Raw genomic sequence first — 22,686 nt, 5'->3', positions numbered from 1 at the left:
AGTCGATCGCCAAAATGTCATGGTAAACGTGACTCCTTCCCGACCAGCGCAGCTAGCTCGCGCGCGCAGCTGGCAGGTGGAACGAATAAAAAGGCGATATGCCTTTTGAGATGCACAGACTCAGTCAACTGGCACGGGGTCTACCAACCCGACTCTTGCATGCACACACCTTCGAATGCGGGATCGGACCATTTTTATTTTTCTGCCAAGTTTTGCACGTGCACCATGTGCACGTGCCTCACTGTGTAGTGTAGCCACACTGTAGGTGAGACTGAGTTACTCAGTTAGTACATAATAATATTTTCTTGAGACTATCATCAGGGAAAATCGTCTCACAATAGAGGCTATACGGAGAAACAAACTACTTTATAGTTATAGGTTATCGGATAGTGGGAAGTATACAAGGTGAGGTGTGAAAAAAACTAAAGTGGGAGAGAAGACGAAAGAAATTAGAAGAAAAGATGTGAGAGTGTTCTGACGGTGTGAGCTACTACAAAAGGTGAGTAAAATGAAGGCGTGGAAGCAGGTGAATGTGATAGAGTGAGGAACTGTGAGGTGTAGGTGTATGCGAATGAATACGTGTGTGAATGCTAGGTGAAGAGTCTCAGTTTTGTGACATTTTCTTTCTGAATGCATAGATTAGGATTGTGTTTACGGATGAAAACAGCTTTTTGTGAGACGATTTTCCCTGATGATAGTCTCAAGAAAATCGATTAGGAACAACCATTTTAGATACATGTATTCTCATTCATCATTTTGTAATGTCCGCTTCACTTATACTATTAATCGCATTAATAAAGTTGTTGTCTCCTCGTCGCCTTTTCATTTACTTCAAAAGGAGATATTCTGCTACTCAGGTTGATTGCCTGAACGCAATTATTAGGAAGCGCTTTGTTTGCCGTAGTATTGCACATAACCTTACATTCCTCACACAATGTTTAGAGTATGGTGTTTGCCCTCAGTCTATACAAAACCGCGTTCACAAGGCAAAAGCTTATCATTCACTCAAGCTGGAACGTGTTTTTATCAAAGACGATATTAGCCGTAGTAAGGACACTCTTAGCAAAGTCAAATCCCAGTTCGGACATCTATACGCTATGGCTCGTTCCTTTCTCTCGCCGTTGGACTTCTTGCGTTTCTCGAACCTTCTGTCTCAGAACGACGCTAACCAACAAGTTCACCTGATTACAAAATATCGTAAGAATTTGAACTGGCTTCGTAAGAAACGGTTCGGCTCCTTCACCATTGACCATAGCACCATCATCAACATCGCCAATGTAGAACTTAGCAACATAGAGAAAGATCTCTTGTGTAGGGGCATTGATTACGGAGTTCCTCCTACTTCGCTGAAACCTGAAGTGACTTTAATGGAATTTGAACTACTATACAATAAATTGTCTGAATTCAGACCTTGTTCGGATACTCAGAAGTCACTTTGTGCTGCCAAGCTGAGATCGATAGCTGAAGAGCATGCCACACAACAACCAGACCGTAAATCTTTCTCTTTGTCTCGAGAGCACTTGAAAGCCCTCCGAGATCTCAGAGGACGGAAGGACATTATTATCACGAGACCGGACAAAGGTAGAGCCACTGTTATAATCACTAAAGAACAATACCACACGAAGATGGCTACTATCCTTGATGATCGGTCGAAGTTTGTTAAGTTAGGCCCTGTACAGATACACGACCGTACAATAGCTATAGAATCTGATATCATCAAGTACTTGCGGAAGCTGCGGAATGCAGAAGAAATATCTAAATATGAGTACTTACGAATTAAGCCGATTGGTTCAACACGGCCCAGACTTTATGGATTGCCGAAAATCCATAAGAAGGATTGTCCTCTTCGCCCAATACTTTCAATGTGTGGTTCACCTCAATATACAGTTTCGAAATGGTTGTGCGATATTATTACACCAGTAGCTAAGTACTATTGCAAACACAATGCAAAAGACACTTTCCAATTCATCGATATCCTGCGTGAGCAGCCAGTACCGTCTTCTTCCCACATGTGCTCCTTCGACGTTGTAAGCTTGTTCACCAATGTGCCCGTGATGGAGACAATTGACATTTGCGCTAATGCTCTGTACCACGATAAAGAGTACAGTAAACAGTTCGATTCTCCCTGGATGTCCGAAACTGCGTTCCGCAGACTAATGCAGATGATGACAACTGATGTTGAATTCTCTTTTGATGACACCATGTACCGCCAAATTGACGGGGTGGCCATGGGTTCACCATTGGGTCCAGTTCTGGCCAATGTGTTTGTCGGGTTTTATGAATCGAAGATTCCAAGTGCGATGTGGCCTAGCTTATATGTTAGATTCGTGGATGATTCGTTCACGCATTTCCGTAATCTGGAACAATCGAATGAGTTTCTTGGTATGCTCAACAACCTACATCCCGCTCTGAAATTTACATGTGAACATGAGCAGTCAAACCGTTTGTCTTTTCTCGATGTGTTAGTCGAGAAAACGGAGATGGGTGTTTCAACTTCAGTATATCGAAAACCAACGTTCACCGGGCAATACATTGTCTACGACTCCTATTGCTCGACTTTATACAAAACTAATCTCGTACGAAATTTGATCATGCGCGCTAGGCGGATTTGCTCGCCTGATAAGCTTCAGCAAGAGCTTTGTTTCCTGAAGAAGGTATTCGTTCGGAATGGATATCCTGTTCAGCTCCTCAGTAAGCTGTTTAGCGAACCTGATATTCAGGCTGCCGAGCCTGAGTTTGGCCCTGACCCATGTCGTGTGTTTTTACGACTTCCATGGAAAGGTCAAATTTCGCTGGATGTGGCCCGCGCCGTGAGGACTGTTGTCAGACAAACCTATTTTGCCACAGCATTGACAACAGTCTTTACTACGGCCCGTGCGTTCACGGTGAAGAAGGATGTTCTTCCTACCCAACTGATTAGCCATGTAATCTATCATTTTGAATGTCGGCATTGTGATAGCCGATATGTAGGAAGAACCCTTCAGCACCTGAACGGACGCGTCAAACAACATGTACCATTGTACCTATTGTCAGATGGAGCCAAAGCCCAGCGACCTGGACGAGGCCGTCCCCGCAAACAGGTGCCAGTTGCACAATTACAACAGAACCACACAGTACCGGTTGAACGGACTACAAGTACACAGGTACGTGAGACTGAAGGAAATGGCCAAACACAGGTATGGAGACCAGTAACTAGGAGCATGACTCGTGCGCTGGTAATAGCATCTACAACCGGACATGGACTGGCAGCGAGCAGTAGCGTGGGATTGTCGTTGGGTGCAGAGGACGGGATGGAAGCGGAGGAGGATGAGGAAGGTGAGAGCAGTGATGAAGAGAGTGAGTTGGACAACCAAGATGAAGATGACCGGACTGAAGGTGAGACCACAACGAAAGGGTCAGCCATTAAGAAACACCTCTTGTCTAGTAGCCAATGCCGCTCAGTGTATAATGATTCATGCTTCACTGTTTTGTGTCGTGCTCGTAGGTTTCGTGAACTTAAGGTATTAGAAGCTGTTTTCATCCGTAAACACAATCCTAATCTATGCATTCAGAAAGAAAATGTCACAAAACTGAGACTCTTCACCTAGCATTCACACACGTATTCATTCGCATACACCTACACCTCACAGTTCCTCACTCTATCACATTCACCTGCTTCCACGCCTTCATTTCACTCACCTTTTGTAGTAGCTCACACCGTCAGAACACTCTCACATCTTTTCTTCTAATTTCTTTCGTCTTCTCTCCCACTTTAGTTTTTTTCACACCTCACCTTGTATACTTCCCACTATCCGATAACCTATAAGTAGTTTGTTTCTCCGTATAGCCTCTATTGTGAGACGATAATAATATTTGCTCATTGGTATCACCCCATACTGACGCTGTAGATCTACCATGCCAGGACTGACATTAGTCTGTAGAGCAATAATTGCTCCCTTCCCGCTCTTGATTTCCGGAAGTCGGCTGGGTACGATGGCATCCCGACGAAATAATTGCTCAAGATCACGCGAGGCGAGAGCCACAGGACTGGCGCGACGCCACTATCAGTTCTCTACACAAGAAGGCCTCTCGTGCTCAGATCACCAAATAGGCCAATCTCGCTCCTGAGCGTTGTCAGTAAGGTTCAGGAGAGGATTGTTCACCAACGCCTCTACACCATGTACCAACATAAAGAGCCCCACCTACCGGCCTACCAATCTGGATTTCGATCTAAGGATAGTACTGAACTACAGCTCTTCCGGGTAGGGGGGTATCCCGCTAGTGCATGAGATTTCCGCCAGCCGAGATGGAGATGCCGGTCAGGCAGTGTCAGCATGCTTCTTTGACTTATCAAAGGCTTTTGACCGAGTCTGGCATGCTGGTCTCCTGGCCAAACTCGAGCACCTTGGTGACCGTGGCATTGCCCTTACCTGGCTCACAAGCTACCTGACTCGCCGCCGACAACGCGTCAAGGTGGGCTCCGCTTTGTCATCATGGAAATCCATTCCAGCTGGAGCACCCAGGGCTCTCTCCTGGGGCCTCTTCTTTTCCTGGTGTACACGATCGACCTCCTCCCAGCATGTACAAACTCAGTCGCACACCAAATTCAGCAAGTTCGCCCATGACACGACACTCATCGCGACGCATTACACGAGGGATTTATCAGCTGCATTCCTCCAACGTGCCGTGGACGCAGCAGGACGATGGTTGAAGGATTGGCATTTCCTCGTCAACACCACGAAAACCGTCGTCCTTTCCTTCCAACCCCAACACATCATCCACATCACGCTCCACTCGACTCTGCTGCAGCAGGTCCACCAACATAGGCACCTTGGGCTTGGTGTTACACTCCAAGACGATACAACTCTAAGTGCGATGGACCCAACACATCATAGAATCTACCAACAAAGCCAACAAACTACTACACCAACTCCACAAGACACGTGGCACAATGAACGCTTCCAGCCTATTATTAATATACACGACCTACATCCGACCCGTTCTCGAATATGGCAGCCTTGCCCTCTCCAACACCACACAGCAACAGCGGGACACACTGGAGAGAATTCAACACCGTGCTATACGCATCTGCCTTCGGATTCCCCTCTTTGCACCAATTCACCACAGTTCCCTCCTGCAAAGCTTCCCACCTTTAGCTCACGACTCCTTGTTAAACAAGCCCTACTAGCATGCGACATGCACCACCAAACCTCCCCACCACACCTGCAACAATCACATCTTGCACCACAACGTCAACACCAACCATACACCCTTCGACAGACAAGGACCTACTCCATCGGACATGTACACACAAACAGGCACCGAGATCCCCCCCCCCCCCATCAACAGTGCTCTCACCCTCTACAACTCACTCCCTATCGACATCACAACCCAACATCGTAGATTTTTTTTCCGAAACAATGCATCCAGTCTTCTTTTGAGCAGTACTTGTTCCTGCTCCGCGCACCCCCCCTGGTTTCTGATATCGTCGAACGTGTATTTAACTATCTCGACCACCCTTGCTATTGACCCCGCTTGTTTTTTATGATCCATTGCTTCTTGCCTCCCCTGGTAATTTCCATCTAGCTGTTTCTGGCTAGTATCAGTTCTATCACACGTATCAATCATCCGTCCCGAATATTGGCCGGTCACGCCATCGTGGAATACACTGTAAACGTACAATCATGATTCATGTAGATCTACATGTACTGACTCTGTCTTCCATACCATCCTAGTGTATCTAGTCTAGGAGCCAGGGCCAGGGCCAAGGGGTCATTAGAACTGAGCTGTGTCACAGTGTGACACCCTGTGCAGGAAGGATTTTTGACGGATTTGGAATGACATAACAACCAGCAACTGATCGATCCCTGAAAACCAGAATGTGAATAATCACTCCCGGGAGACTCCACCAATGCTCTGTGTTCCCACCCAGTTACAGACAATCACCTGGTAACCAGTCCTGGAGATGTCCTAGATAGGACATCACGGAACCAAGCATACATCTATGCTGTTCCCATAGTAATCGTGACACGTGACTCAAACGAAAAAAGGGTGTATTTGAATGTTAGGTGAATTTCAGTTCACTCTTGATAAAATATGTACTGCTACTTTGCAATGTTATATCCAAGCTGGCTGTCATTACAGGCATCATGTGACAAGCATACTATGCTTGACAAATCATATTTTACCTCATGGTAATAATCTGTGGTAAATACTTCAAGCAGACTGAGCATTCTAAAGCAATTACTATGATCTTATAGCAGCACCGGACCAGTGGGGATTGACTTTGCTGGGTGAGTGCGCACGAAATGATTTGGACTTTTGCTGACAGCTCTTGTCCAGCGTGTGCATGTGTCAGATGGCTACGAGACGCTTAAAACACTCCACGCAGCTCGGAGGTAATGCTGGCAAATGAAGTTATACAATGCTGTTCGGATCCAATGCAAACGTGGTAGAGCGGGTGTAGCATATTGTAACTCTGGGGTAGGCATTTCATATCAAACCAGGCAGCATTGGTTGTGGCTATGGAGCATGTAAGCCCGGCAGCTGCAAACTGTGATTAAAAAGCAAACAGGTCAAACTGTGCTGTGCTGCAGAGGATCGACACCCTGGCATGCTATCCATTCTGGCATGCTATCCATTCTGGCATGCTATCCATTCTGGCATGCTATCCTTTCTGGCATGCTATCCGCTCTAATTGTGGATGGTTGTAGGCACCCAGCAATACTACATGTAGTGATCATACTAGCACCTCCCTCAGTTGCTCCACATGATCTGCTGCATGACTCACAGCCTCAGTAACGTTTGTAAGGTCTACTCAGTCGAATTACTTCTAAATTGGTGCATTGCTATCTATGATGTCAGCAACTTGGTCCACTACAGTACCCGTGGCTGTCCTGAACTGGCTCATGATCTCATCGACAACTTGCTGACGGACGATCTGCTGTGTCTGGCGGGCTACTCTGGTGTTGTGTTGCTCCACTTCGGCAATCATGTCCCGGATATGCTTGGCAACCGACTGCACACATACGCACGCACACATGCATGCACGCACATATACATACACACGCATACGCATACACATATACATACAGGTGAATGCACCTACTTTCAATGATGCTCAATCTGTGGACAGAACTGTTTCGTCCTTTGTGGACTCATCAACTTTTAATGATGTACATTTATGCCCCCCACACCACCACCACCACCACCAGCCTCTTGACCTTTTGACACCCATCGCCAGAGGCGATGATAGCGATGCTACAGCAGGACCCATACCAGCTTGTGCTGGGATTGCACCATTCAACAGCTTCATACTGACCAACCACCACAATCTCAATCCCTTGACAAGACATGCAGAATCCCTGGATTTCTCTCAAAATCCCTGGATGGCACAAAAACAAGTGAAAAAGAGCTTTTCCCACCAAAAAAAACGTTCGACTCTGCAGCTCTACGTACAGCATAGTTCGACCCTGTCACGAGTGCAGTTTGCTCAGTCGGCGCCCGCCTGTCACTTTGTCAGTGCCGATCTTGCAGGCTAGGCATGGTCAGGTCTTCAAAGTGCTGTGCACAGTTCGAAGTGCGAATAAACACCGTACATACCTTGAAAAAAGTTCAAAAAACCGGGACATTCGGGGCGAATCCATGGAGTTTTCAGGAAGATCCTGTATCAGACAAAACTGTGGTATTTCCGGGAGTTTGCTTGAAATCCCTGGGACCCCGGGAGGAGTGTTGATTTTCCGGGATTTTCCCGGGAAAAATGGGAGGGTTGGCCAGTATGCAGCTTGCAAGGCTGAAGAATTGACCGCCACTATTCAGCCTGGTCAGTGGCTTTTTCTGGCCAGTAAATCTCTACTTTTCGGTCTTTTCATTTTTCCCGCATCTTTTTTTCATTTTGTCCCGCACACACATCACGAAACATACTCCGACATGCACTGGCTGTTGGTAACCACCCAGGAGAATGAAAGAAAAGTCAGGAGGAGTCTGCGAAAGAGAAGAAAGACCTGTGTGACCATAATCGTCGGGAATCGAACCCCCAACCTCTCGATTGGAAATCGCTGCATATACCACTGCACCATATGGGACACACACACACACACACACACACACACACACACATGCCCATCGCGGAAGCGATGATAGCGAACCGCTATGTTAGACATAGCAACTTGTGTTGGGATTACACCATTCAACAGCTTGCAAGGCTGACACACACACACACGCACGCACACACACACACACACACACACACACACACACACACACACACGCACACGCACACACACACACACACACACACACACCGCACTCTCATGGACGTAGTACCGACACATTTCAGAACGGTTTATACTCACTTCTTCTATCACAATAGGCAAGCGATTTGAAATCAAGTCGACCAAATCCTCGAGCAAGTCGGTATTCTCAGTCTGTCTTCTCAATCCGAAACCTGGACCGGCCAAGTCTGCCTCATCGTCGTCGTCGTCCCAAGAGCTACCATACATAGAGTGCCCAGGTAGAACGGGTGAATGTGAACTTGGACTGGTGTCTTCAGGAGGCTGGTCTGATTGTGGAGGTTGACCGTCACCACCACCAGCCCCACCACCTCCACCTCCTCCACCACCACCACCACCACCACCACCATGCCCACCACCACTGACACCAGTAGGGTATGTGGGTGACAGTGGACGAGCTGTCAGGATGTTCACAACGTTCTGCATCTGCGCCCTGGGTAGCAATCAAAGACACGTCGGCACATGCGCAAACACGTATGCATGATGTACATGTGCACAGTTACACATACACACGTGCACACGTGCACGCACGCACATACACACAGAGTCACTAGAACCGTAGAAAGTGTCGGTACTGAATAATAGAGTACGGAAACTATCACCAACTACAGTCACAGTCCAGAGGGAGGTCCGTCTCTCTCGTCTTCTATCCGCCAAACACCATAATAATAATAATAGTAGTAGTTACGGTTTGCATGTCACTCATGGAAGGATCCAAGGGCTTAACGCATCTGTCAATGGAATCCAGGTAGAAGAGCCAACAAAAGGCATCTCAATACTGATTGTTAGAACGTATAGCAGTGAAGAACAACTACGCAAGCGCAGCACATTTTCAAAGATATCAGAGCTTCCTCCAACGAACTCACCATTCACAAATACTTCAAGTATAAAATGAATACCAATGCAGTACACACCTGCATGGTGCAAGACAGGGAGTGTAAGTTTCAACCAGGACTTACTGAAGTGCTTGTAACGTCTGTGATTGCTGATCAACCTGAGAGAAGAGTTTCTGCTGACGGAGATCTGCCTCAGACCTGTCCTCATTCGATGCCGGCGGATCAAAAGAGCCGAGAATATCTGCACATAAAGCAGAGAATGAGCAAATTCGTCAGTGTCCAATTGTTCCAGTATGCAGAACACCTGGAAGCTCTCCTATGGAATTGGAAGCTCATACAAGTATAAGTTAGTCACTTGTAACTAACCTAGGATCATGTACAATGAGATTCTTCTATTACTAGCATTGTGTCTGTTGTCTGTAGTGTGGAGCTAGCCCGGGAGCTTGCCGTATTGTGTAGGAGTATAAGCCGCAATTTGAACACTCGAAATTCACCCAAAAAAGTGGTTTGGCTTATACTCCCATGATCAAATTAGCGGTGATAAATAGGGTGGGTGCGGCTCATACTCCGGAAAATACGCTACTACCCTTTGTCTCATTAATAGACAACAGATGCATGATAACTATATTGGTGAGCTACATGGCCTCCACATTACTTGCACTGGCACGCCTCTTGCCCAGACCAGTACGGCTCGCTACCTCGGAGTCACTCTGGACGAAAATCTTCGCTGGTCACCGCAAGTCACCTCTATCGTCCGACGCACGGCTATGAAGCTGCGGATCCTCCGCCAGATCCGGCACTGCCTAACAGTGAGGCAGGCGATGCTGTATTACTCTGCCCTTGTCATACCGGATATTCTATATGCGTCGAATGCGTTTCTCCCAGGACTGTCCGCTGAGCAGCGGAACACAGTAGCCAAACTGGATAAACGTTGTATCCGTTGCGTGGCCGATGAGCACCCATTGGCCCACACTCTTCCCCTGTACACCAGGCTGGGTGTCTGCTCAGCGCTGGAACGAGGAGAATGCAAGCTCCGACTCCTGACATTTAGAATCCGTTCTGGAATCGTCAGTGAGCTGTTGTCGTCCCGAATTGTATTGCAAGGCCCGCCGACAGGCATGACCACTCGAGGTCAATTGGGACGCAACCTTCCCCTCCCCCTGGCCCACAGTGCTTCTGGCGCATGCCGACCGCTTCTAGCCAGCTGCCGACTCTGGAATGGCCTGCCCGACTGTATGAAGTCCATAGTATCTGTCCGTGAATTCAAACGCATGCTGCGCGTATTTTACTTCGGTTAAATGTAATGGCTTTTGTAACCTGCTGATGAGGCTCGATAGAATCATGCTACGATGACCCGACTTGTAAATTTGAGATCCATTTTTTTCTGCTCGTCTTGACCCTGCCTCCCCTCATTGCTACTTCCATTTTCGTATTTCTATTTTCATTTATTTTTCTCTTCATTTCTGACTCCTCTTACTGGTTGTCATCGCTTCCATAATATTGGGCAGAACTGCCCGTTTGCCTTGCGATGTAAAATAAATAAACAACAACAACAACAACAACAACATGGCAATTTGCCCAGCTGGTGATCATTGCCATAGCTGCTGGTGATCATTGCCATGGCTGCTGGTGGTCATTGCCATGGCCAACGACTAACCTTGCGGTCGTGTCACAATCTCCATCGGCCGGTAGCAGTTGTAACGTCGTCGCTACACACAGACAGTTCATACACAATTTGAGAGCAGATGTTTGGTTGTGTGTCAGTAAGTCAACAAGCACCTATGCATTCACAAAACTTTGTTTTATGGGACTTTGTTGCTGATATTTTAACCCAAGTTTTGTGCATACTGAGTGCAATGTTGTTCCTGCTGTTACCAAGCAGTCTATAAGACAATAACCAGTTGTACATACTCGTGCAGATTAGCACCAAAGACGATACACTAAACGAGATAGAACTGCAGTGCATAAACAGGACTCCAGGGACTAAACTTGCTCCTAGTACTGTACACTGCATGCTGGTGCACTTTTCCATCACCCACATGTCGTTGAAGGGGCTGATGGAAGAGCACAGTCGATGTAATCACGTACACGGATGCCATACATGTTTGTGTGAAAGACATGTCGGTAGAGAAAGGGAGAGAGCCAAATAGACAGACTGGCAGACATAACGTTACATATATACATGTACATACAGACAGACCTACAGACAGACATACAGACAGACCTACAGACAGACAGATATACAGACAGACAGATATACAGACAAACAGACAGACAGACAGAAAGACAGACAGATAGATAGACGGATGGACGGACGGACGGACAGACAGACAGGAGAGACAAAGAGGGATGGAGAGAATGTATCGGATTGAGATTGGCATTGTCAAGTCGGTCTGCATCGTTATAAGTTACCACATAATATGTCAGGAGGTATTGGCTGGCACTCTGAGCAGCTTGATATGTTTTGAAAACCCGAACCACAATGCCGTACCCCCATAGGTTGGTATAGAGCGGAAACATTGATCACATACTTTATCTACAGGTGGCCGGTTACTACGCCTACGGCTGCGGAAAACTCGGCCTAACCGAGACTACACGAACCGTGAATTAGGAGAACATGTTGAAAACTCACTCTGAACCTACTGCTGAGGTCAATAGTTGTGATGACTCCAACCCAGTTACGTTCCAGGGTGAATGCTGCTTGACTCTTCACGTCAGCATAGGTATCACTCAGTTGTGCAATCAAGATGTTGAGCAAGACGACAAAGATAGCGAAGAGGTACATCATCATCATGGTGACTGCCAACCAACTGTCAACACAAGCAGCAGTCAATGCATGTGCAACACAAGCAGCAGTCAATGCATGTGCAACACAAGCAGCAATGAATGCATGTGCAACATACAGGCCACAACAGTTAACAATCCATAAGTATAAAATACAACTACAGATATACAGATATACAATTTACTAATGTTACACACACAATCTGAGGAGGAGAAGGAAGAAAATGAGGGGAGGAGGAGGAAGAAAATGAGGGAAGGAGGAGGAGGAGGAAGCGAGAAGGAGGATGAGGAGAGGAGGAAGGGAAGGATGAGGAGGAGGGGGAGGTGGAGGATAAGGAGGAGGAGGCGGATAGTGAGGAGGAGGAGGAGGAGGAGGAGGCAGATAGTGAAAATGAGAAACTCCAGACTGTCCATTGCATAATTTTGCTACTAGTTTGTTTGTTTGTTTGTTTGTTTGTTTTTTATTATTTCAGTTCGTTGCCTCAACAGTACAAAGTACAAATATCAAGAGGGACGAACGAAAAGAGAAAATAAAACAGAGCAGAGAGGAAGATGCAACTGAAAGGAAAGGAAAACTGAGAGAAACGGAGAAGGAATGTGGACTGGGCGGATTCATGAACCATTACTAGAGAGAAACGGAGAAGGAATGTGGACTGGGCGGATTCATGAACCATTACTAGAGAGAAACGGAGAAGGAATGTGGACTGGGCGGACTCATGAACCATTACTAGAGCAGGTCAATGCATGAACAGAAGGGGCAAGTCCGTCGATATTCATGTTTAAAAAATTCCAAGCCTTATATTATTGGTGAAATACATTTTCAAAAAGGAGGGGATATAGGGATATAGTCAATTTGTCGTCATTTAGAGCGTGCAAAAGTTCTGTAGAAAATGATCTAATGTCCTCACTTCCTTTCAAGTGAGCAGGGAGGGCATTCCACATAAGGGATGCTCTGGAGGAAAAGGAATTGTACCCTACCATGGATTTATACAAGCAAATTGACATATTGTTTGTTGTAGTTCCACGAGTTGACCGCTTAGAGGTGGGCAAAGGGAAAAGACTGCGTAAGCATGATGCAGGCTGAACAATATGACAAATAAACGTAAACGTAAGAAATTGATAAATGTATCGGTACTCAAGGTGTTTTATTTGAAGAGAAGCAAGAAGGGGTGGTACAGCAGCATGATATGAAGCACCGCAGGTAACTCGGACAGCTCTACGGAACAAGGTAAACAATCTCTCCCTGGACTGTGCTGATAGGTGAGATGCGTAAACAGGGAAACAATACTCAAAGTCGGGATGAATCACACTAAGCAGGTACTGGCGACGGGCAAATGCTGCCATTTGGCGGAAGGTGCGTCGCAACGCGCCTATCTTGCGTGACACCTTGCTGGTGAGGTGATCTACGTGTGGAGCAAATGAGAGCTTGTTATCGATAAGGATACCAAGGCAGCGAATTACACTCACTTCCCTTAAGGTAGTGCCGCCCAGCTCAACAAGAACGGGTCTTTGTACGTCAGGAGCATTCTTCGGCAAGATCCTCATGACCACGGTTTTGTCAACATTAACGCTCATGCCCAGTGATCTTAGTTCATTGTGTATCTTAGCGAGAGCCGAGGACACGACATCGGCGCATACTATTGGATCTCGTGAGGAAGCGTACAAAGTCTTGTCATCGGCAAACATGAGGAGCTTTGCACCGCTCCCTGCAGCCAGGTCAGGTAAGAGTCGCACATATAGGTTAAAAAGGGTGGGACCCAAGATTGTTCCCTGCGGAACCCCTCGGGTTACAGGGAGAAGAGATGATGTTCCAGAGGCTATACATACACGCTGGTGCCGGCCGTTCAGGTAGGAAGCGAACCATTTCAGGGCAGAACTATGAATGCCTAAGCTGTGCAAAGTAAAGATAAGTTCCTGGTGCACAACTCGATCAAAGGCCTTGCTTAAGTCAATAAATGCTACAACGGTTGTATGACCCACATCTCTAGCCAACGTCCAGTCATTTACAGCCAAGGTCATGACCTGCACTGTTGATCGCTGGGGCCGGAAGCCAAATTGATGATCGTGTAGACAAGTATACAGGTCGAAGTCCCGCAGCAGTTGGTCAAGGGCAAGACGTTCGAGCATTTTGCTGAGAATGCTCGTAAGCGACACTGGGCGATAGTTGGACGGAGAAGTGTGATCACCCTGCCGGGATTTAAGAATGGGGGTGATATTAGCGATTTTGAAAAGATGAGGGAAAGTCGAAGATTGAAGAGAAGTATTGAAGATGGCTGATATAGAAGGTGCAATAACATTGGATGTGGCCTTCAGGATACTGGGAAGAAGACAATCGGGTCCTGGTGCTTTGCTGCTGTCGAGGGAGGCAAGTCTTGCCCTGACGTCTGTTACAGTGACTTGCTTAAACATACCAAATGCAGATTGAGGCGGGGGTCCATCTGGGATGTCGTACCTGGGGTTTAGATCAGTCACTATCTTATGGAAGAAGGTGTTCAACTCGTCAGCTGCAACCGCAGGAGGGATGTGGGAACGACATTGATTAGTTATGTGGTTGATAGTGGACCACAACAGCTTTGGGCTACTAGTAGTGCAATGGTCAGCTAGGACACTGCATCCAATGTGCATTTGACCCCAGGCTTGCAAATTCTCCATGGTCCCCTTCCCCATTCTCCATTATCTAAAATTTTCTGCTTTCCCCTCGTACTTCTTGGCACCTACATACTGCTTCCTTGTTATTGAGTACCTTGGCTCGTTTGCTCTTTTCTCCTCCTTAAGTCCTTGGTCTGTACTACCCGTGTATTGTACAACCCTCTGCAATGACATTTCAAATCTGAGATAGTAGGGTTCTCTTCATCATGAAGTCTCTGTCAAAGTCTCTGCAGGCAACCTTGGCATTGCTTCTGTCTGCACTGGTGGTGCTGGTGTGTTGCCTACAGACATGTACAAACATCAATGTCTGGGTGTTCGTGCCAACTGCCCCCCCCCCCCCCTCTTCTTGCAGGTTTTCCAAGTGGAAGGTAACAGGCTCCTCTCGTGTTCCGGCCGTCAAGTCGGGCAGTCGTGTTCCGGTCGTCAAGTCGGGCAGTCGTGTTCCGGTCGTCAAGTCGGGCAGTCGTGAGTCAGTCAAGTGTCAGTTACATGAACATTGGCAGGAAGAAGCAAAGCCTTCTTCAACCATTGCTACCGAAGTTGCTACCTTAAAAGAAAGTGCATCATCCTATCACAGTTCAATCACCCATGGTGCCAGCCCAATGCCCAAATTTCGCGATGTATCCATTTTCTTGACCCAACCGAGTTGTATGTGAGCTCAACGCAGCTATGTAAAACCATATGATGCCAATCCAGGGAAAAAACATGTGTTTCACTTACTGGTATCCATTATCCGTGTAGTCAACCACTGAGTCTGCCTCCACCATGATACGCAGACCAGTGAAGAGTATGGACTGGAAGGATCTGTAGTACAGTAGTGCAATGAGAGTAACAGTCACACAGTATCGCAATGCAGAGTACAGTACGGATCGGCTATAGCGTTGGTGTTTGATTTTCGTGAAAATATCACTATAGGCGATATATTACTACAGGCGATATGCATACTTAGGTATGCCTGGCACATGCGTGTATGGTGTCATTCGAATCAGTGCAGCGTGCAGAAGCGTGCTGTGCATGTGACTGTGCAGTACGCGCAGTGCACAGCTACTTCCTGCGGAAACAAAAACTTCGTGACTTTTTAACATGAGTTTTCAAGGAGTTGCTGTGCTCAACAAATGTGTTCTTTTGGAAGAGAAACACTTCAACAAATTCAATCGACATATCAACAATATCTACAGGATCGATTAGTGGGAGTAGAGTCTCAGTCTGGGTCGCCATCACGCGACTCATCACCGCTGAAAACCGTTCCAAGTGGCAGGTCGATCGACGCGTGATGTCGTATGTCACGGAGAAGCTCCTCCGCGTCCCTGATCGTCTTCTCTGTTACCTGAATGCCTTCTCCAACATCTCGGCGGAGACCACGGTAGCGCTTCAGCGCTGGTACTCATTACTGCCTCCGCTCTCGCTCGAGGATGCCCCGGAACAACAAGCACAGCCAACGCCAAACATTTCGAATTTCCTCCGAGGGATATCATAGTCATACCATGTACCAGCGCTTCCTGACTGCGCAGCTGCCGCGATCAGATCTCGCCATGTACGATGTATAATTTTTTATGATCATCACTATAGCCGATGAAAAATGTATGCAATAAAATCATTTTGACAAAGAAATCGGATCATTATAGCCGATATATTACTATAGCCGATTATTACTATAGCCGATCCGATATGTATAGAAAGTGGTGGTTTACGAAAATGAATTTGAGAATACGATCACTATAAGAGGTATATTACTATAGCCGACAACCCTATAGCCGATCCGCACTGTACACAGTTGAGCAGCACACAACACAGCAACACATTAGGGAGGTTTCGCTCTACGGAATTACGTATGAAAATAACGTAGGAACTGCACGGAATTTTCATACGTAAAAATCAGAGCTGTTGGGTTTCGCTCTACGTGATTTATCCACGACTGCGAAACATGCATTGTTGCTTTGGAGACGCGTTGGCTGCATGCGCCCACCACATGCACCACGAACAGAAGCCGCGTTTCCATTTTATTTTGCACGTGGTGTACGGTGTGTGTACCTTGTGTTTCGCGTGGCTTGAACGTTGCCATGGACAAATCCGGAAAATGCGAAAAATATTTCAAAAAGTCCTACGGAGGACCCAACGTAGGAAACAGCTTTCCTACGGAAATCCGTAGCGAGATTTACGTATGAAAATTGCCCCGCTCCCCGGCGCGTATGACATACAGATTTTCATACGTAATTACGTAGAGCGAAACCTCCCTAATGGCAGGCTATGCATGACTAAAACATGACAACCAATAGCGTATGACTCTGGATGCCACGGCTGGGAATGCAAGCTGAAACTAGCACTCGTACTTCTAGAGCAAGATATGTGACGGTATTGCATGTCCTAGCGCTTTTCTCTTCTATGCATCAGGATTGTCGGACGCAGCTAATAGGGTTTCTAGGTACTTGTGCCAGCGGTTGTGAGACTTATCCACTCACCCCCACCGTTAGGCACTGTATCTGCCGCTAGGGATTACCGGGTGTTAGCGGCCGTCATGAGTTCCCTTTGGGAACGGACACGATAATTTACTTTTTTCTGCATAGTGAACCTGGGCTACATGTGTGTAGTCGCCTGACCTAGCCACAGTAGTGCCTGCAGGATTGTTAGCATGACACCTATGACATCACAGGCTTAACCCATGACATCATAGGCTTAACCCATGACATCATAATATTTTAAGGCCTGTTGCCAGGGAATAGTGTGATGGCTATACACCTGTACAGAACCCTTGCATTAAAAGCATTGGCTTAGGTTTCCACTACGCCATTCAGTTTTAACCGCTGCAACTGCTATATGCAACAGGTCTATAGCCTATCAAAGGAGAACAAGACGCGGTGCCTTGTTTTTGTTATCAACATTTAGTTGACCAGCATCGTTGACTACCATTTTCAGGTTCTGCAGCAACTGCCCTGACTCACTCCACGGTACCCTGACTCACTACATAGTACCTGGTTTCCTCTGAGATGTCCAGCTGTGTGCCTGTCTCCATACTCTCCGGACGCCGTGACCCAACCAAGACGAGGAAGAAAGAGCCGGTGAATGTCAGCCAGAAGATAATGAACAGAGCGACGAACCGCGTTACGTCGCTCTTCAGAATGTGAGTCAAAATTCTGGTGTAGATGCCGACAAAGCTGGAGAGAAAATCCAAGAGCACAGCGACCACAAAGTAACATGGTAAACTGACTCTAACTTGGGGATAGACTCGGTAGTTCCTTGGTCCTTTTCTTCACTATAAATAACTTGGGGACATAATGTACTGCCACCGTGGAGTAAATATGTTTTTTTTTGTTTTTTTTTTGTTTTTTTACTGAATACCACAGTACCATCAGATGCTGCACAGCGGGAGCGGTGGCATATTGGATGGAAGTGGGGGCGGGGCAAAAGTAACTCCTCCGACCAAAGGTCTCGGAATCATCGTTACTCCTGTGCGCCGATACATAGGAGAAAAGAAACATGTGCATCCAAGAGGGAAGCACCGGCTTTGCAAACGATAATGGGGAGAATTTGAGATTGAGATAGGACAAAACAATAGTAAAAGCAGTGCACCGTAGGAAGATGGAGTGAACTGATAATCGGATTTTATGTCTCGGGTGCCGTGCGCATTGTGTTCCTACAACAGAAATTAAACAGTTGTTGCTAGTGATCAGGGCTTACCGTGTATTAGAGAGCAGCTGCAGTAAGCGCAGGAATGCCAGCATGTAGAGAATACTGAGAAAATACCATTGCAGATCGATGTCCAGCCAGCGTAACGGCACAATCGCCAGCAGCAATGTCACCATGAATAGTTGATAATAGTTATAGACAATGCCACAATAAGCACTCAATCCAAGGCTGTACACGGAAACATACATATACAGGCAGACAGACATTTTATTTTTTTGTTTGTTTTTATGGACTACTGTATATCCCTCGAAGAGATAGATTGGTCAAAAATGTGAAGTCAACAAACCAGCGCATGCCTATAATTGATGGCAGAATGAACAAGGGCAAGTCAATCACAGTATAGGAAACTGTCCTGCATACAGAACCAAGGAAACAGCTTCTACTTACTTGTACGATCAGCCATTGAAGACTTACCTGCGCATCTCTTGAACCTCATCGTACAATGTGTACATAGCTGTAAGAAGAAGCAGGATTTCGCAGATAGCCCTAACCACAGCCTTAGTGTCATCATACACTCTTGGATCACCCAGCTCTCCTGTTGTGGCATTGAAAGTGGACACGCGTTGAATGCCGGCTGACATGGCAGCAAAGCTCAGTAGCAGCAGGAAAACTAGGTAGGCGAAGATGTTAACGCTGTTGCAAACATTCAACAAAGCACAAACTCCATCACGCACCACAGCAAACTGCAGAGCTTGATTGCATGCTCCATACTATTTCAGATTCTGGGCATGAGTGTTCATCTCAATGTTGTGCAGTAGGATGCATCAGTACAGGTGCTAATATCATGACATCACCATACATAATTATGGAGTCAGATGACGTCATAACTCTGGTTCAAGTTATCAAGCCTAGCCCATCACTGCCACAGCATGTCTCAGTTTCGCCAAGTTGTGTTTTTTTGTAATTTTGCCATGCCTGGGTATCGCCTTCATCTCTGGGGTTGCTCCCCATATTAGCGTTGCTTGCATATGCTATGCGATTGAGTTGAATCACTATATAAAAAACTTACCTGGAGGAGAGGCCAGCGTAGCCTGTCCACTTGCGATACGTCAGCAGTCGCGTGACACAATGGTGCCGAAGATCCTGTAGGCATCAACAAACATCATCCACTGAAGCACATTACAATCAGGCCGCATCATGACAGTTCCAGCTACTTGCCCGCTGACCAGTAACGCAGCAGGGGAAGAGTAGAGAGCTCATAAGCAAGTGCATATTACCTTCACTGGTGTGTGTCTTCACTGGTGATAGAAACAAGAAAGTCTACATTGATGAGTTCAAAACTGATAAAACTTTCCAACGCCCATGACACTTAAAGAATCACTCCACTGTACATCCGTGTGGCCATATCGTCAAATAAATTTTTAAGTTCTCTGGTGAAGTGGCAGACACATTCTGGGACTCCTGACACATTGCAAGCAACTTCTCAAGTAGTATCAATGGCTAGGCTGGCTGCGGTCATTGTTCTGCTAGCCTAACAGCCTAGCAGCTAACAGCAAAAGTAACAAAAGAATAACAATGCTTTTCGCGTTGTCCTGCCCCACACAGTAGCTGTTGTAAGTGGCACTCACTCGACTCTGGCAGACTTTGTGATAAGCTGTTGGTGAGCCCCAGACATAGTCCTCACTGTGCGGAACGCATCCGTCAGCGGTCAGCTCAAGCGGTGCATAGTTAATCACAAAGTCATCCGAACGGTCTGTCTCCTCGATCATACTGTCTAGAACTGCAGTGCAGGTTTTCTGTGTAGGCAGATTGAACAATCAACAAAACAAAGAAGACGTTTTCAGAGCTTCATCAAGCTGCTTTATCAGTGCAGAGCAAAACAAAGGGTACAAATGAGCCAATGTTGCCCAAAGCAAGTTGGTAACAACTTCGGTTTTGTTCTTGCTTCCGCCCCTACACATGCCGAACGGCTCTTTTGCTAGCATTGTTGCTATGACTACCACCATAACGCAATAAGCCATGTAGTCTGTAGAGGTACAAGATTGGCACATGGATACTGTAATCACAGTGTGCTAGCTGTTCAGGCTGGTGATTGCCAATCACTGACATCACACAGACTGCTATTCCACTCAAATCATGCTCAGTTGCTGTCAGACCTACTGTGAAACCGGAAAGTTTAACGACCAAAAAGTTAAACGTTTTGTAATTTTGGCATGACAACGTGCAGAAAGTTTAACGATGGCCACCTGCCCACCAATCTGTATGCGCATCTTTACCCAGACATCTAGCAATAACGTTTTTTCAAATAGAGAAAAGTAATAAATTATTGGTCGTTAAACGTTAGACTTTGTGACTTGTTACACTTTCCGGTTTTACAGTAATGTAAGTTGATAGCTTGAGATAATTGCCACCGGAAGCGGCCATGCAATGTCGCTACACGAGTCACCTTACATTCACCTACATGTACCTGCATGGTGTGTGCTAGTGCAAAGATCAGTTGCATCTTTACTTGTACCTTGTACTTCTACAGTTCATGCAAAGTGCAATGGTGCTGTCTACCTTCAAACTAGTGCAACTGGCTGCAACGTCATAGAAATTGATCTTGGGTTTGGACTTGAGGTCAGCTGGTATGAACAGTGATCGAACCCTGTAGAGGATACAGTGGCAACAGTGCTATTGAAATCAGTGAGGGAAGTACTACATGTACTACATGTACAGTGTACACAGTGTACATGTGCACTGTAGTAGTCTGTATACAGTGTACACTGTGTACAGACTACTACAGTGCACATGTATCTATACTATAGAGCAACCTACATACATGTACTTGAAGTAGTCCTTATGAGCTAAACACTAGTAAAACGTGCATACATTATATTTAGCTAGAAAGTGGCCCTGACTCATAGCTAACTAACTTACTCGTTAGAAAATCCTACAAACCGGGAACAACACCAGGTAGTTTCATTGCAGCAAGTGGCCTCTGATCGACTTTTCACACGACGTTCAAACTATGACTGTCGTGTTGGCTCATTTCCTCTGCGCTATTCCCGCTCTGACGTAGACACAGGATCAACTTCATACATTTGTACTACAGTGCCACCAGCCTGTGAAGTCCAACCCCTGGATCTCAGCAAACCAAGCATCCAAGGGCTGGATTTCACCGAACACCACTGCATGTACAGTGGTGCCCTTTGAAATCCAACCCTGGATCTCAGCCCCCCCACCCCTCCTCGGCGTTTTAATGTGCGAAGTAAAATAAACCCAAGCAATAAAAACAAATAAACAAACAAACAGCTTGACAGGCTTGCAGCAGTTGGATTTCACCTGGTATCACTGTGGAAGCAGACTCTAGAGTTTCACAAACAGCTACAGACGATACATTTCTCAATACTAGTACATTGATGAATTTGGCAAGTCGGATAATAAGCAGAGTATCGGACCAAAAAGGGTACTCACACGTCTCTGTTCATGGCCCTCAGCAGCAACTCGGCAATATCATCATCCCGCATGTCTATTGCCACTTCCAGTGCATACTGGCCTCTGGCATTCTTCCAATCGATTGGCACCTCATTCTCAATCAGTGCAGACGTAACCTTTTTGAAGCCTCGCTTTGTCGAGAGGTGGATGGGTCCACCGGTGGCATCATATGTCGACTGCAGATCCACACCTTGTGATATCAATGATCTCACCAGCTCCTGGGCCTAGATTCAGTCCAGCAGAGTAGGCATACAGGAGATAGTCAATACAATCGTCATGTATACATGACATTCGTGCATACATGTACAGATGCATATACACTTTGTCAGTCTGTGTTACCTGTCTAACTAAGCCGACCAATGGGCCCGAAACATGGTCCTCTCATGCACACACGCATGCACGCACTGTGGTCTAATTCTTCGGTGTTTCAAGTGGTGTGATTGGAAATGCCAACATGCTTTTCTCCTGGTTCTGGCGGTCTTCCGGGACAGGAGGAAAGGAGGGGGGGGGGGGGCTATGAGGGTCGTACCTGCTTGAGACGTGTCAGTCACTATGCAAGAATACGATCACATCACAGCAGGATACATGTATGGACTATATGGTTGGTCCAGTGTGTTAAGGATGCTGAAAAGGGTGTAGAGTAGACGCAAAGTAAAGATGGCTCTCTGGTCCGAAGTAAAGAGACTATGGGCACAGCGTTCTGACTAGCTTCTATGCTATAGCCATGCACATCTCTGGGCCAAGTATTATCAGGACGGTAGGCGAATTACCTCATCCTCTGTGGGACAGTGCTTTACGACATGATTAACGGCTTTCTCGCGACTGCCGGTCTTGTGAATAAGTCGCTTGACACGAGCCGTTAGCTTAGCTTGACGCTCGTTCAACCCACTGAATGCCTGGCACTTTCTGATCTGAAATGAAAGCACGAGGATAAGAGCAGCCCAGTAATGTTATCAAAATTAATTGTTCCAGGGCTCAGGGGAGAGTAAGCATCGTCTAACATCCATGATTCAAATCCATATTCATGAAGGTAACAACTGGTGAGT

The 22,686-nt window shown here is 46.5% G+C and overlaps 1 protein-coding gene and 1 long non-coding RNA gene across 2 annotated transcripts; both read right to left on the bottom strand.

The window, feature by feature from the left end:
• Positions 1-6,015: 6,015 nt before the first annotated feature.
• On the bottom strand, positions 6,016-8,581 carry LOC135806406 (uncharacterized). The gene is made up of 2 exons (XR_010551228.1): positions 8,334-8,581; positions 6,016-6,997 (listed from the first exon to the last, which is right to left on the bottom strand). It is a non-coding gene; the product is annotated as an uncharacterized LOC135806406 (long non-coding RNA).
• A 644-nt stretch (positions 8,582-9,225) lies between these two features.
• On the bottom strand, positions 9,226-22,647 carry LOC135808677 (uncharacterized). The gene is made up of 13 exons (XM_065321903.1): positions 22,642-22,647; positions 22,411-22,551; positions 21,620-21,864; positions 20,723-20,810; positions 19,792-19,959; positions 19,233-19,306; positions 18,638-18,856; positions 18,215-18,391; positions 17,509-17,691; positions 15,260-15,343; positions 11,739-11,916; positions 10,764-10,815; positions 9,226-9,347 (listed from the first exon to the last, which is right to left on the bottom strand). The coding sequence occupies exons 1-13, from the start codon at positions 22,645-22,647 to the stop codon at positions 9,226-9,228; spliced, it is 1,737 nt and encodes a 578-aa protein (XP_065177975.1).
• Positions 22,648-22,686: the final 39 nt, after the last annotated feature.

This window comes from Sycon ciliatum, chromosome 1, assembly GCF_964019385.1.
Source record: "Sycon ciliatum chromosome 1, ocSycCili1.1, whole genome shotgun sequence".
NCBI lineage: Eukaryota > Metazoa > Porifera > Calcarea > Leucosolenida > Sycettidae > Sycon > Sycon ciliatum.
The sequence above is the reverse complement of the archived record's forward strand: the minus strand, read 5'-3'. Positions and strand labels throughout refer to the sequence as shown.